This window comes from Herpailurus yagouaroundi, unplaced genomic scaffold, assembly GCF_014898765.1.
Source record: "Herpailurus yagouaroundi ecotype Mexico unplaced genomic scaffold, PumYag 166, whole genome shotgun sequence".
NCBI lineage: Eukaryota > Metazoa > Chordata > Mammalia > Carnivora > Felidae > Herpailurus > Herpailurus yagouaroundi.
The window spans coordinates 3,383,846-3,400,101 of record NW_024412407.1 but is presented as its reverse complement, the minus strand read 5'-3'; the positions used below and the strand labels follow the sequence as shown (position 1 = coordinate 3,400,101).

General features: G+C 50.1%; 2 protein-coding genes across 9 annotated transcripts in view; one reads left to right on the top strand and one right to left on the bottom strand.

The window, feature by feature from the left end:
- The window catches only part of SCN8A (sodium voltage-gated channel alpha subunit 8), a 179,897-nt gene extending 164,797 nt beyond the window's left edge, over positions 1–15,100 (top strand). For 4 of the 8 annotated variants that reach the window (XM_040488081.1, XM_040488078.1, XM_040488082.1 and 1 more), the window contains 5 exons: positions 311–364; positions 849–986; positions 1,958–2,062; positions 4,439–4,709; positions 8,487–9,634. In XM_040488081.1, the coding sequence (XP_040344015.1) occupies positions 311–364; positions 849–986; positions 1,958–2,062; positions 4,439–4,709; positions 8,487–9,634 (1,716 nt within the window). Of the gene's footprint in view, positions 1–310; positions 365–848; positions 987–1,957; positions 2,063–4,438; positions 4,710–8,486 lie in introns of all 8 variants that reach the window. The other 4 variants (XM_040488080.1, XM_040488076.1, XM_040488077.1 and 1 more) reach the window with 2 other exon arrangements.
- Positions 15,101–15,895: 795 nt separating this feature from the next.
- The window catches only part of FIGNL2 (fidgetin like 2), a 39,604-nt gene continuing 39,243 nt past the window's right edge, over positions 15,896–16,256 (bottom strand). The window contains exon 3 of the mRNA XM_040489020.1: positions 15,896–16,240. Coding sequence (XP_040344954.1) covers positions 15,896–16,240 — 345 coding nt within the window. The remainder of the gene's footprint in view (positions 16,241–16,256) is intronic.

Here is a 16,256-nt window from a genome sequence, read left to right as displayed (position 1 = left end):
TTCATAAATGTGAGTTTGCCCCAGCTCTAGGCGACCTTCTCAGACCCATTTTAAAGACCTTTTGTGAAAGTATTCATCCAATTACCATTATCAGCGTGTTTCTCTGCCAGACTTTGATGTTATTTTCAGGGACTTAGACAAAGCCCCCTGGGGACCCGTGTTAACAAACAGGAAATTCTATGTCCCTGTGAGGCTGTGCCCAAACTCCGTCTTGTGTTCTGCTGAACCTGAGCCTGGCCTCTGGGACCCCTGCCTAGACTCCCACCTACCCCCTAACAGGCACAGTCTAATGACTGACTCTGTTTGCCAGGCAACCTTCAAAGGCTGGATGGACATCATGTATGCAGCTGTAGACTCCCGAAAGGTAAGGATACACCTGGCGAAACCACAGCCTTCTTGGGCGGTTAGAAAGCAGGCAGCATGGTGGCGCTTACCAAGAGAGAGCGGGTCGGGACACGTATTTGCTTGTTGGACCGATGGCGGATTGCTCTCCTCCTCTCAGTCAGTCATCACTCCCTTACACTGGCTCTGGATGATCAGGCTGTTGTTGCCTTTTACCCGGCTCCGGTGGCGCCATCTCCCGCTGACAGAAATGTGGCTCCTGGGGGACAGCCCTCCCCCGCCCCCTCGCCTCACGATTTGCATATTCACCCCACCAGTGCTCCCCAGGGCAGGGCCTGCCAGTGTGGCAGAGGGAACAGGCAGAGAGAATGTAGAGCGCCCTCTCCGCAGCTTGTACAGCAGCTCAGGTGGTCAGTGACGGCCGATGGCGTTGGCATGTCGGAATCCCCCACCTGATCCCACTCCAGGAACTGATGCTCTGCTTTTTCCCTCCTGTCCTTTGCCAGCCTGACCAGCAGCCTAAGTATGAGGACAACATCTACATGTACATCTACTTTGTCATCTTCATCATCTTCGGCTCCTTCTTCACCCTGAACCTGTTCATTGGTGTCATCATTGATAACTTCAATCAACAAAAGAAAAAGATAGGTCTCCTCCCCTCATTACCAGTGGCCAGAGGTCAACTCAGATGAGAGGCACTTCTGTCCCTATCTCTAGAAAGAAAATGCCTCTCTTTCTCTAAAATGCACATCATCACCTCACTGTGGCTCCGGCCCCCTAGACGTTAGCCCCCGTCCCCAACTTTTTCTCTCGGGGGCTTGATTTCACAGTATGTGGTTTACCACATTTACTCGCGATTGTTGAAGCCTTTACTGGGTTTGGCATTCAACCAGAGGGAAGCAAGGTCAGAGAGGGTCTAGTGACGGGTGAAGAGGAAAGTGGCAGGTGAATAGCAAGAAATGGAGAGTGTCTGGACTCGTAATCACCTGTGGTAATCCCTGGGCACCCCTAGCAAACTGGGGTTTGAGAGCCCGTCCTCGGAAAGTTCACTTACTGCTCCAGATGGTTAACGATTTTCCAAAACAAACTGAAGCACTGACTCCTGTCGTCCATTTTACGAAACAAGACTGTGTCAAGGAACTCCCCACGTTGCTTTTTTGCACCCGGATTTGTGAAGGTTTAATATCGTCGGAAATAAACTAGTCCCGGGCTAGTAACCGGGACTGGAAAATCCTTTCATTTTAAAATGCTTTTTTTTTTTTTTTACAATTTTATCAGGAAAGCAGGTCCAAAAGATATGGACGAACCAGTGAGGTGCAAGCATCTCTGCCCTCGGGTGTCCCCTGCCTGCGGGCCCACAGCTGGATAGTCCCATCTCCCTCGTGCCCGGCCACTGGCAGGTCTCAGGAATCCCAAGCCGAGGACAGAGGCTGGCGTTCCTTTGAATTAGAATAGTTGTCCCAGGTCTACCTCATTAGGGGGCTACTAGCCAAACTGACCTCTGGAGAGGTAAGGGGGTGAGGCCCCCCCTCAGTGCTTAGGGTTGAACCTTAGGTCCAAACCACAGCATGTGAGAGCCTATTGTAACAGTTCCTTCTCTTCTCTCTTCCTTTACTTTGGAGGTCAGGACATCTTCATGACTGAAGAACAGAAGAAGTACTACAATGCCATGAAAAAGCTGGGCTCAAAGAAACCACAGAAACCCATTCCCCGCCCCCTGGTGAGTGCAGGCCGAGGGCCGAGTGAGACCCCATACGGAAAAGACACTGGTAGGGTTATTGCAAAGGAAACAAAGGGGTAAGTGAGGAGCCGCCTGTGCCCTCGGATCCTCTCCCAGCTGCTCCGCCCAGAGGACCTGGGGAAAACAGCAGAACAGAGATAAAGGTACGGGATGCCTTTGATATTTGTGCTCGACCTTTCCTCTGAGACTTCCCTGGGCGGCAGCAGAGAATCAGCATGTTATATAGCCACATTGGCTCTGGCACTGGTAGAGAGATGTTTTAAGAGACAACTAAAAATTAACAAAGGACAGTGAAAATGAAAGCTGACCTCTTTCCGACCAGTACAAGATAGGGCGTGGTCACTGTCTTCTCAGTTCTCTACCCAACAAGGAAGTCTTCCCAAGAGAAAGTAATACTCTGGCTATTTGTGGGAGCAGAAGAGGGTGAAACTAGGGGTCTGATGTCCTGATTTTCTGTCTCGAACCGAGCCTTTTGTAAAACAGACTCGGGCACTGGGATTCCGCTTTGCCCTTCTGGTGGTGGCCGTTCCCTTGCTTCAGAGCAGACAACTGCTCCTGAAGCCATATACCCAGCGGGGTGGGACATAAGCCCCAGGCTCAAAGTTCCATCTTCTGTAACTTTCATAGAAAGTAAGTTTTTATTTAAAAACGGCACAACCCTAAAATAAAAGCTTATCTGGCAATAAAAGTAGAGCTCCTTTGAATCAAGAGTGGGAGTCCCAGAGCATTTTCCCTGCGTAGCCCCACACCCTGTGCCTGACTTACTTGCCTCACCGACTTCCAAGGGAAAGGAAACCCTTGGTTTGAAAACCGACACGTTAAAGTGATCCTGAAAGTAAGCATCAGTTTAAGTGCCTAGGCTCTTTCGGAAAAAAAAAAAAAAAATCAGGGAGATTTTTTGAAAATTTATTTATTGAAATTCAAGTTAGTTGACAAAATCAGGGCGATCTTAAAAAAGCGAATGTTTTTTATATTTTTCCCTGATGTCAGAGTTTCCATCCTATGATGGAAATGAGACTAAGGGGAAGGGAGAGGGTTAACATTTCTGAAGTTCCATTCAGTCCCTTGCACACGGGAACTTGAGTATATTTTCGTCCACTCTAAAATATGGTAGGAGACATTAATAAAGAGTGATCAGCCCTCATTCAGCAAATAGTTCTAGATCCCCTCCTGCGTTCCAGGCACTAGGCCCAAAGCGATGAACAAAATTCAGACCCTGTGGTCAATGGAGTTTATGATACAGAGGGGCTAGAGGTAGCAAGTAAGCGAACAGCTACAATACAGTGTGGAGTGTTGGGAGAAAAACAACATTCCGTGGAGGGCCGTGACAGAGAATGTGGAGGCTTGGGGTGGGGGATCTACTTGAACAGAGTAGTCAGAGAAAGGGAAGTAGGGAAGGACTACTTGGATAGATGAGAAGGAGCCAGAATGTTAGGGGAGGAGAACCTGGAAAAGCAAATGAGGTTCTAAAAGCAGAAAGCATCAGTATGGCCAAGTGGTAATGGCCGAGAGGAGGGGGCATGAGATTAGCTGGATGAGGCTGTGAGAGGCATCTCTCAGCCAGGCTAACAATAGGAATTTCGTTGCAAGCCCAATGGGAAACCGTTGAAAGGTTTTAAGTCAAGAGGGATGTGGTGCATTTATGTTTTTAAATAATCACACTTGCTACTGTGTGAAGACCATGTTGGATGAAGGCAAGAGAGGAAGCAGGGAGACTGGTCAGGAAACTTCCAGAAGTCCAGACAGAAGGTACCGGTGCTTGGGCCGGAGAAGGGCCGACAGAAGCGGGGTGACGTGGGTGGACTCAGGAGAATCAGTAGGACCTGCAGCGCAGCAGGCGAGGGGAGAGGGAGAGGAAAGCGACAAGGGGGACCCTCGGGTTTCTGGCTTGGAGACTGGGTACACGATTGAGATGGGAGAAGAGAGGAGTGGGTTGGGTGAGGGGCAAGGGAAGGACTTGTTAGGTTTGAGATGTCGAGAAAGCAACACAGGAATTCAGAGGAAAGGATTTAAGAAAACGACGTACAAAGGTGCTATGTACGCAGTAGGAATAGATGAGCTCTCCTGGGGAGAGTAGAGAACGGGCTGAACAGGAGCCGTCGGCGAGGCAGGAAGACACCCAGAAGTGTGTGATGGCGTAGACATGACACAGAACAGAGAGTGACAGTTTTAGAAAACTCTTGGGGAGGTGAAGACTGATGTCGGGGTCCGTCCGTGCTCCTGATTTCCTGACAGAGCAGCGGGATAGAGCTGGCCAGAAAGGCGACTCCTCTGACGAACAGGATGGCGGCTTCCACGGTCCGCTCAGAAAGGTTCTCACGAATGCTCTTGTATCTTTCCTCCCCCTGCCCCCAGAACAAAATCCAAGGTATCATCTTCGATTTTGTCACCCAGCAAGCCTTCGATATTGTTATCATGATGCTCATCTGCCTTAACATGGTGACAATGATGGTGGAGACAGATACACAGAGCAAACAGATGGAAAACATTCTCTACTGGATTAACCTGGTCTTCGTCATCTTTTTCACCTGTGAGTGTGTGCTCAAAATGTTTGCCTTGAGGCACTACTACTTCACCATTGGCTGGAACATCTTTGACTTTGTGGTAGTCATTCTCTCCATTGTGGGTAAGTGGGACGGGAGAGGGAAGGGGAAGGGGACCTGACTGGCCTTGAGCATGAGGTTCCTGGGAGAGCAGCCGCCTCCACGGGTGTGAAGTGCGGGCCCCCTACTCTCACGGCTGGAGCCCGTGTGCACCCCTAAGTCATCCCGTGGGCCTGCCCAGTGGGTCACGTGGTCAGTGAGTCTCTTCCGTGTGTTTGTAGTAGTCTTGGATTATAAATTCCCTGGTTGAAGGCGGGGAGACGATTGATTTCGAATTGGCGGTTTGCTTTCAAGGAGTTTAAAGTCAACAGGGGAGGTAAAAGAAACGAAAAAGAAAGAAAGAAAGAAAGAAAGAAAGAAAGAAAGAAAGAAAGAAAGAAAGAAAGAAAGAAAGAAAGAGGAAGGAAGGAAGGAAGGAAGGAAGGAAGGAAGGAAGGAAGGAAGGAAAGAAAGAAAAGGAAAGAAAAGGAAAGAAAAGAAAAGAAAAGAAAAGAACAGAACCGTGGCTGCAATAGCAGTGGAAAAAGGAATGGCAAGAGATTGTGAGGCTGAATAGTAATGAAAATGGCCTGAGGGCATTCTGGTGGTGATGGCGGTGCTCATTTTACTGAGGTTTTCCTGTGTGCGGGTATAGTTTGAGAGTTTCGTCACTGGCATGATTATCTCATTTGATCCTTATGACGGCCCAAGAAGCAGCCTATTTTTTAATCTTCTCTAAAGATGTAACTCAGAACTTAAGAGGCTGGATCTTAACAGCAACTGTGTGACATTTCGCTTCAACCTAAAGGCATGGAAGGGGTGATACCCTGGCAGGCAGAGGAAACGGTATCCTATTCATTGGCCTCCCAGAACGTTTCCTTGCCTTCCTAAGAGGCATCTCAAATGGTGAAACACTGGCTTGCTTCCAGGTAGGTTTAACTGGCATAGGCTGGCAGAGAGAGAGTGCCCGAGGCCTGCGGGAACCAGCCCCAGAGCTGGTGGCCAGTCTGGCTTAGCAAGGTGGCCACTGTGGGCTCCCGAAGGCAGCCGGCCTTCCCCTTGGCCTGTGTCAGTTTCTAGTTCTGTCCTCTGCAGCAGCACGTCCAAAAGCGTGCTGTTGCATGAAGCATTAGCCCCATTCTTCTCCCCTGCAAGAAAAGAACCCCATGATGAAATTACTTTGGGCCACACTGTACGCTGAATTTCCCCTCGGAACGTCACAGAGCACGTTAGCCTTTAGAAGGTTTTCGAAGCCCTGTAGTAAAGAATTGTTGAACACACCATCCTACCTGTATTTAACCACAACACCCTCTTTTCAAGTAATGTGAACGGTATCTCATGTTTTAATGGAACTACTATGTGCCAGTCACCTTTTTTTTTAAATTTTGTTAATGTTTATCTATTTTGGGGAGTCGGGGTGGGGGCGGGCACAGACTCCGAAGCAGGCTCTGGGCTTCGAGCTGTCAACACAGAGCCCGATGTGGGGCTCGAACTCACGAACGGTGAGATCATGACCTGAGCTGAAGTCGGACGCTCAACCGACCGAGCCACCCAGGTGCCCATGTGCCGGTCATCTTTCTAAGTGCTTTACTTGTTTTCACACCTATAGTCCTCATGGCAACCGTCCGAGCGTCATGAGGAGCTGAGGCACAGAGCAGTGACCAAGACGTGAAGCTAGTAAGCCAGTGAGCAGGGGTTCAGGTCCAGCCCCCGGCCTCAAACCCCCACTCCTAACCTCCCCCGCAACCTACTTTGGATAGTGTCGCCCTGTTGCCCAGAATGTTTTCTGCCCACCCATCGTTGAGTGCGATGGGAAACCCACAGACCAAACCATGCATCCTATCCTCAGATGATACTCAAAAATAAAGAGGGAGAATAGTTTTGGTTTTGATGATTGGGATTTTTTATTAAATAGTATTCATTTGTTCAGAAACAAAAGAATAGAAATTACCGTTTTAAAGTAAGAGGAATTGGGATAAAACTAGCCCTGGAACCTCCTAGAAGCCGCCTTAAGTGATGTTCCTGCTGCCTGGAGTGCCGCCCACCCATCCTTCTCCCTTCTTCTCTGGGGACAAGTATACATTCAGCATATAAAATCAAAGGGTGGCATCTTCTTTCTGAAGCCTCACTTGCCCACCGGACATGGAATGCAAGTTTTACAGATGTCGCCTGACTTCTTACAGTCACCGGTTATGACTTAATTGAGACATTAAAAAGAAGAGAGTTGCGAATTCATCTTGGATCCTGGCAGAGGTAGAGATTTTCTTGAAAGCTCGAATACCTCATGGAATACGAACTCCAGAAGAGGCCCCAAGAGGCTGTCCAAACTTCCTGCATCTCATCCCTTCCTGAAAGTTAAGATTCTGTCCCAACTTAAAAAACTCAGATAAGAGTTGGGGGTGGGGGGCAGGTGGCGTGCTTGGCTGGCTCAGTCGGTTGTCTCGGGGTTGTGAGTTCAAGCCCCGCACTGGGCACGGGAGCCTACTTTAAAAAAAAAAAAAAAGAAGAGGGTTCAAATAAGGGGATTACATAGGCTTCTGTAGTTCACTGCTCCAGTATTTATGAATCCTTAGGGTTGAAAGATGTTTCCTTATTCAGAGTAAATCCTTCCTGTCAGTAGAAACTCGTGTTGTCTCATCAGGGCCTTGACAGCAAGAGAAGGCACTGAAGAAAGACAGCATGTCATTGCCATCCCTTTAGCTGCCGTGTCGCAACCTTTGCGCGTCCCCTTCCTTCTGTGGCCCCTCTCTGGGCTCCCATTATTGCTGTGCAGTGTTAAAGGCAAGTGGTCCAGCTGAGTGGACTCCTGACTAAACATAAACAGAGAAAGGCCCTCTCATTTTACGTGGTCACCCTTGACTTTCACACCCCACTTACGCCTTGACCTTTCTGTCTGCCAATGCTGTTTCTGATCTGTGGCTGTAAGCACAAGTCTAGAAGCTCTGAGTTAAAAGCCACTTCTGAGCGGTCCCTTTGGTTTTCTAGGCTACTTTGGCGTAGAAAGGATAGGGACGTGGGACAATAAGAAACCAAAAATGTCTTTTCAGAGCCAGGCAGAAGATACTTGGAAAATTGGCATCACAGCGAAGTAACTAAGACATCGCAGCCAAAGGGTCGTGAAGTCATGGGTGGCGCCAGGACCTCTCATCCATTGTCTGTGGATATGGAAATTTGCTAGCATTTTGGAGAGGAATCAGTAACACCTTGGAAAGCCACACACGCACAAACCCAAGGAAAACTCGTTGTCCTTGAATAAGAAAACAGATAAATGAGGACCTATGCATGAAATGGAGTACGGTTCACCAGTGAAAATGAACAATCCAAAATTCTCTTAACGCCAGAGATCAGTCTCACAAACATAGCGCGAAGTCGGAAGACCAAGTCAGGGATCTAAAAAACTTGTTCTAAAAAGATAGATACGGTAGAATTCTTTCAGCACGGTAGGCTGCCGGGATGCTGTCTGTCCATATGTATAGTAGTTACAGATTCATACACAGCGAAATGAAGAAACTGGTATGGTACATACGCACCATCTCCAGGATTGCGGTTGCTTTCAGGAATGAAGGGAGAAAGCAAATTTGGTAAAATACTAGCGTCTGTTAAATCTGGATGCCTGGCGCATCCAGGCGTTTTAGTGTTTCCTCTGCTTTTCCGTACGTTTGAAGCATGTGACTTTCTTTTGTCATCCTGAGAGTTCAGATTGAATCGTTAGGCACTGACTCTGTGAAGTCCTTTGAGCTTAAGGGCTCCAGTGCCAGGTGACATAAGTAACGAGAAAGGGGTCTCCAATCTCAGTAACATTTCTTCTTCTGCCCTCTTAGGAATGTTCCTGGCTGATATCATTGAGAAATACTTTGTGTCCCCAACCCTATTCCGAGTCATCCGGTTGGCCCGTATTGGGCGCATCTTGCGTCTGATCAAAGGCGCCAAAGGGATCCGTACCCTGCTCTTTGCCTTAATGATGTCCTTGCCTGCTCTGTTCAACATTGGCCTTCTGCTCTTCCTGGTCATGTTCATCTTCTCCATCTTTGGGATGTCCAATTTCGCATACGTGAAGCACGAGGCCGGCATCGACGACATGTTCAACTTTGAGACATTTGGCAACAGCATGATCTGCCTGTTTCAGATCACGACGTCAGCCGGTTGGGATGGCCTCCTGCTGCCCATCCTGAACCGCCCCCCTGACTGCAGCCTGGATAAGGAGCACCCGGGGAGTGGCTTCAAGGGAGACTGCGGGAACCCCTCGGTGGGCATCTTCTTCTTCGTAAGCTACATCATCATCTCCTTCCTGATTGTTGTGAACATGTACATCGCCATCATCTTGGAGAACTTCAGTGTGGCCACAGAGGAGAGCGCGGACCCTCTGAGCGAGGACGACTTTGAGACCTTCTACGAGATCTGGGAGAAGTTTGACCCCGACGCCACCCAGTTCATCGAGTACTGTAAGCTGGCAGACTTTGCAGACGCCTTGGAGCACCCTCTCCGAGTGCCCAAGCCGAACACCATCGAGCTCATTGCCATGGATCTGCCGATGGTCAGCGGGGATCGCATCCACTGCTTGGACATCCTTTTTGCCTTCACCAAGCGGGTCCTGGGGGACAGCGGGGAGTTGGACATCCTCCGGCAGCAGATGGAGGAGCGGTTCGTGGCATCCAATCCTTCCAAAGTGTCTTACGAGCCCATCACGACCACACTGCGGCGCAAGCAGGAGGAGGTGTCGGCGGTGGTCCTGCAGCGCGCCTACCGGGGACATTTAGCAAGACGGGGTTTCGTTTGCAAAAAGACCACTTCCAATAAGCTGGAGAACGGAGGCACACACCGGGAGAAAAAAGAGAGCACCCCGTCCACAGCCTCCCTCCCGTCCTATGACAGTGTAACGAAACCCGAGAAGGAGAAGCAACAACGGGCAGAGGAAGGAAGAAGGGAAAGAGCCAAAAGACAAAAAGAGGTCAGAGAATCCAAGTGTTAGAGGAAAGCAAAAATTAAACATTGTACAGATGTAAAACTTGCAAGCGAAAGATTGTTTACAAACTTCCTGAGTATTATCAATGCAGGACAGCTGTGGAGACACTTTAACCCGAAGATCTATACCAAACGTAGTCGGCTTACCATGTAACACGGTTGCATCTTGAGCAGTGACCTGCCGAGGGCAAAGGACCCTGCTCCCTGGACTCACAGATTTTCTAATGCTTGGGCAGGTGGTTACTGCATGTTCCACATCAGTCAATGCAACTTAGGACAAAACCAACAGGATACGAAAACCAGAGGAGAGGCTGCCGGGACCAGCATATTTCCGTTGCAGCCAAATGGATTTTATTTTTTCATTTTGGTGATTCTCAGAAGCAGAAAGCATCACTTTAAAAGTTTGTTTGTTCGTGCAAACTGTATTTGCATTCTTACATTAGTTAAGCTAAGCAGCACACAGGAAACACACACACACACACACACACACACACACACACACACACTCACTCACTCCCATCTAGCCCGTGTCATTTAATTGTCCGTTTCTTTGACATAAACCGCATCTTCTCCACATGGCTTCACGTGGTTTGGAGATGGGTGGGGGAAAACAATCAGGTTTCTTCAGGCTGAGGAGGACTTGCTCAGGCCGATTCCAAACATTGTGCTCGTTCACTGCGTAGAAATGATTTGCATGATGGCATGCCGTGATCAGAAGTCATGCATGAGAACCATACACCACAGGACACTACTAACCCTGTCCCCTGCCCTGGGTCAGCCTTTGGACAGGACCCAGCCCTGCACCGTTCACTGTATTCGGAGAACAAAATGGTAAGCGTTCCATTCCACTGCAATTCCTTACGAATTCGTAGAAGTCTTTCATACATCTTCTGGGTAGGGAAACACAACCAACCGATTGACCCCACCACCACTACCAACAGAAAACAGACCCAGTCCAACAAGCAGATGGATCCGTTGTGTGTATATGTTTAACAGACATCTCTAACATACAGCCATTGTTGCCCATTTTGAAAGACGAACTATTTAATGCTGCTCGGTGTCCCGTCCACGGGGAAACTTCGATCTCGAATGGCTTTGTATTAATAATGTCACTGTAAAACCAAATCCTAGGGCTAAAAACAAAAATCAAAACAACAACAACAAAACCCAGTTCATTTGTATTGCAATATTTATGATGATTGTTTAGCCTTCATGCTGGAGAACTGACACTTGTTTGAGGCAGAGGTACAAGCGCTGTTCAAAGTGGCATGGCATCTCTAGGGGGTAATTTGGGGAACTTAAGCTTTCACGGGGGTGTCTGGGGTGCTCGCTTCAGGTAGTATCACGTCCTGCTGCACTGTGGCTCTCTCCGGGCTTGGGTCCAGCCGGAGAGGGGTTCGGATATCCTGAACGGGCCTCTCCCTCGGCAGAGGGGTTGTCACAAGCTCACACACTGCATGATGTCTCTTGTCTCCATCTCGTCTTTCCACCAAGCAGGGCTTCCCTTACTTGCAGAGGCGGGTGAGGGCGGCCGCGCTGGGGCTAACGGCTGTGGTTCCTTTCACGTTCTAGCGAACACATAGTCACTGGTGGGACCCGAGGTAGAGATGAACCAAGCCCACGTGGTTTCTTTATCGCACCGATTCTCATGAGAAAGCGATTCAGTACGAATTCCTAAGCTGTCGCAGCTTCCCCCACCCGGCACGTCCCCTTTCTAGCCCGTCGTGCTGCCTGCTTAGCGACCTGCCCGCTGTCATCGGAGGGTGGCTCTGGGGGGAGCGTCCTGTCTTCCGTCCCCTCTCCCGCTTTAGGGAAGACGGTTTTTAGTCCAGGGGCTTCTCATCCGAGGACTAGATCTCAAAGCCAGGATGCTGCAGTTGAGTGTCTCAGGAAGTCGATACAAAGAATGAGGAGAGACTTTAGCATGCGAACTAAACCAAACTAAAATTCCTCCTGCACCATAAAGTAGGGGGGGGGGGGGGCTAAAGACCCCCCGCGATCAGACACACCAGTCTGCCTTGTAGCAGAAGCACCCGGTGGGACCGCACCACCCACCCGACTAGTTTTGCATACGACCAACACAGCGAGGCAGTAAGCCGAGCTTTCTGTCTTCTTGGACCATTAGAAACTCTGCCCGGCTCTCCTAAGCCTGCTTCTGCGGCCTCCTCCGTAGAACTTTCGTACTACACGCGACCCAGGTTGGAAAAGCATTTCTCTCAGTGACCCTGCTAACCGCTAGGACGAATGTATAGTAACATGTACAGGCGACGTCGTCAACAGCACAAAACAGAAGCTGACGTGTGTGGCTATTCTTTTTAAGAGAATTATAAATACTGTAATATATCATTTTATTTTATCGGCATGCCTTTTTGTAAATACAAATTAACAACTTATTAAATAGGAAATGGCTTCTGGCTTATGCCATTGTCATGTTTATTTTTATTTTTTATACTTTTCTTTCTTCTTAGAACTTAGATGCTGTCAGCCAATGTACATCCCCAAACCAGACAGACAGACAAAAAATTTTTTATTGCTAATGGTCTTTTCCAAAACAACAAAAAAATATATATATTTTTGTTCCAATGTGCAATAAATTCTAACCACTTCTATGCAAGATTTGGCTACACTTCATCATTGTTCTTAGGTCTTGAGATGGGCAACAGAGCTAGAAGACCCCGCTCGGTACCCCAAGTGCTCGTGCTAGTGATGTCATTAAGCTACTAGAGCATATTAATGAGATTTTTTTCTAAGATCTGCCCTTTTCCCTCCCCCAGACCCCCAGCAGCTATCTCCTCAGTAACACACACATGGGCCTTGGTATCTGACACCCATCAGCCAGCTTCACAGGGAAGAAGCCACCTCCACTCTTAACTTGATGTTTCAACTTTTGTTTGTTTTTTTTTTTAACTTTTCCTACCTTCTTTGTCCCTCACCCGCCGCCCCTCCGCCCACTCGCTCACTCACTCTCTCACTCACCCGCCCTGCTCCACACTTCTTCGGTAGTAAGTGACACCATCACCAGCAGTCTACACCCGCAGTTAACAGGCATTGAACTGAAAGAACCAGCGAGGACGTTTTTGTACGCCCTCGCCGGGTGGGTAAGTGGCAACGCTTTGCCAAATATTAACGAAGCCAATCAAAAAGCAGCAGCAGCCACAGTATCACTGCACATATATATATATAGATATATAAATATAATATAAATATTTATTTTTTGTAGCCAGGTCCTTGGTGCAGTATTTATACTCCACAATTCACCTTTAAAAAAGGACAAAAAGCAAAAAGACGTGTGATGCTGTTAACTTAAAATGCAGAGCCAAAGCCACTGAGCAGCAGCTGACACGGTTGCTGGTTTGTGTGTGCAAAACACCTTCCCCTCTTCTTCCCTTAACCTCCTTGCTGCTCAGGCTGAGGAGGCTCCGTAATTCAGAGGGCGAGAGCAGCGAAACCTTCCCGAGTCAACGTGACCTACTCCCACTTCTCTAAATGAGCCACTTTCGGTGTCGGAAGTTGACTGGGGAGAAGTAAGCAGAAGCTCCCGGTCAAAGCCCCTGGAACGACAGTGCCCAGAGTTCTTTTCTTTTCCGCCGCAACCCGTGTAAATTTGTAAAAGACCACTAGTGAAGATGAGTGTATTAGTGAATGCATGGAGGCCAACACTGCTCTAAATGAGACGTGATAACAAAGTACATCACTACTATAAGCCAAGAGGAAACAAAATAAAAATGACCCTTTTTACTGTACAAGGGAAGCCTGTCTTGGTGTCCGTCTGTTGCTTGACTCTCCCGATTCTTGAGTCCTGGGAGGGGTCTGGGAATTGGGACCTTAGCACGTGTGGGGAAAGGAGGGGAACGGAAGGGAGAGAGATCAGGCTCTCTCGCTAAGTTCTGGCTGAGAAGTAGAGATTGGAGAGAAAAGCAAGGTCCTGCCCACCAACCCCCCACCGCCCCCCCCCCCAGGCCCCCACTCACCCATTGCATGTGATGTTCTCCCCACTCCCGGGCCAGTGCTTAACCGTCCACAAAACCCCTTCTTCACCAGTCCACCTGGCAGAGCCCCCCAAGATGATGTCAGCCAACCCGGCCGGGCTGGCCTCACTTCTGCCTTTCTCACCAGTACGTTAAGGAAAGAGCTATGCCGATGCCCCAAAGCTCGGGCGAGCACGATGCCCAACAGCCTCCACTCTGCTAGCTAACGCTGGGCCCTGCCCTCCATCACCCCAACACATACACCAGCAGACTACGGCTGGTCTCGTTCACATCCGTGCAGGGGAGAGGGGCACCGCTCCCCTCCCTCACCCTGCCCTGCTTTGGGGACATCCCTCTCTAGGCCATGTCTCCTGGTCCAGGAACACTCTCAGGAGGACTCTGAAGTGCCCACTCTAGTCTGGCTGGTAGGTCAGTCCCCATCCTCCTCCCCTCGGCCCCAGCCTCCAGGCCTGCTGTGGAGGTGAGATCGCCATGGGTTACGACTTTGTGACTTGAGTCCTGGGCGTCTTCTGCAATGATGCCTATTTCTTTTCTCAGATGTTGCCCAAAGTCTTGCAAAAAGCTTCGTTCATTTTCAGGTACCCCCACCCCCTAAAGAATCGGCTGCAACTAGCCAGCCAGGGGGACATCAGGAGAGAGGAGGAAGTCTGGGTCGGGAGGGGCCCAAGGTTTGCACAGAGTCTGCTTTGTGGCTCAGCTCTGTGCCTTCTTGGATTCCTTTTCCAAGATTTCCTCCATTAAAATGCTCCTGAGGCACCCCCTGCCCCTGCCCCCCACTGCTGTTTGCTGTACATAGAGGCTAAGTGGGGTGGGGTGGGCGGGTGTGCACGTGTGATGTGTGTGTGTGAAGAATGTATATAGGTAAAGGGGAGCGTGGTCCAGTGGTTCCAGAAAAGGGGCGGAACTCCTGTGTTCCATCCCCAGCTCAACCACTGGCTCGCTGTGTGGCCTTGGGCAAGTCACTTAACCTCTCTGTGCCTCAGTTTCCTCATCTGTAAAATGGGGATAATAATACTGACCTACCTCACAGGGGTGTTGTGAGGCTTTAACTAAATGTTTTGTAAAGTGTTTTGAGATACAGAGGCAAAGGCACTAGGGAAGGGCAAAGAATTATTTGGACTTAAGATGAAATGGTACCATAAATGCTGCTATTCTGAGAGCCATTTTAAACTGCACTGCTCCAATCACCCCCGCTTCTCATCACCAGGACAGCAGGTCGAGAAAATGTCTTTCCTTTCACTTGCTTCTGGGGTTTGTGATTATTCTAGACACTTAATTTTTTTCCCTCGCTGTATCTCCTTCCCTCACCACCTCGACTTGTTCCCTGTTCCGTTTACGCGGAAATGGCAGAAATGCTTGAGAAATGAGAATGCATAAGTGGATTGGAAGTTTATAGTCTGAAATTTCAATTTTACTTTGTACTGTACATCTTTTTACTTTAGAATTTGCAATAAAGGGTTACGTCAATCTTGTTTTCAACTCTCCTCTTGGACTGGCCTGTCATTCTGTCACTGCTCTCACAGCAAAGCCCCTCGGCCCCCCGGGGGGGGGGGGGTGGACAGACCCTCCCACCCAGCAAGACCCCACGGCTGTCCTCTTTGCCCTCCCCCGTGACAGGGGACAGAGTCTAAGGGCTCACCCAGGCTCAGCTCCTTAGATGGGCTGGCAGGGCCCCGGGCACTCAGGTGGGTGGGAAAGCTTTGGGGCTCCAGGTGGACCTTCAGGGGTCTGAGTAGAAGAGCGGCTTGGAGGCAGCAGCCCCTGAAAGTGGGGACACCACCTCTAGCTGTGCCACCCCCCCCTGCACACTCCTGCAGGGCCTCAGAGTAAACAGAAACCCCACCTCTTGTTCAGGTCGCACGTGGTTTGTCAAGCTCCCTCTGGGGAGTCACAGATCACTCCCTCTGGGATTCAAACTCTCAGCTCAGGCAGCTCTGGGTTGAAAACCCTGACTATGCCACCGACTAGTTGTGGCCAGTTTCTTTATGTGTAATGGAGATCATACCTGCTTTTCTTGGGTTCTGAAGATTTTATCAAATAACGTACGCAACCCGCTTAGCCCAGGGCCTGGCATACAGTTGGCACTCAATAAATGGTAGCTCTCGGTGCAAGAGGTACTGCGAGATAAGAAGGCTCTAAGGCTGACAAGAGGGAGGGCCTGCCTCCCACCCCGGTACCCTAGCACCCCAGCCCCTCCTCTCCCACCGGCAGTCCCGCCGGGTGTGCGGCCATTTCCAACAAACCAACGAATGCTCCCTCCGTTGCGTATTTGGTAACGTTTATAATACGGGGAAGACGGCACTCTGCCGGGGCTGCGCTCCCGTTTTACAGCCGGGGGCACTGAGGCGAGGGGGGACCGGCCCGCGTGCAGCCCGGGCCCTCGACGGCTCGAGCTGCCCTGCAGACAGGGGCGGCCTGGGTGGCCGCCCGCCGCGCGCCTGGGCAGGCCTGCGCCGGGGAGGGCCCGGGCCGGGGCCCGGGCCCGGGCCATAGCCGTCGCCGCCCGTGAGCCACAGCGTGAGCGTGATGAACAGCGCCCCGGCGCCCAACGCCCCCACGAAGCCGGTGAGGAGGCCGAGCGCCAGCGGCCCGACCCAGCCGGCGGGGTTGCGCTCGTACGGTGCCTGGGGCAGACGCTCC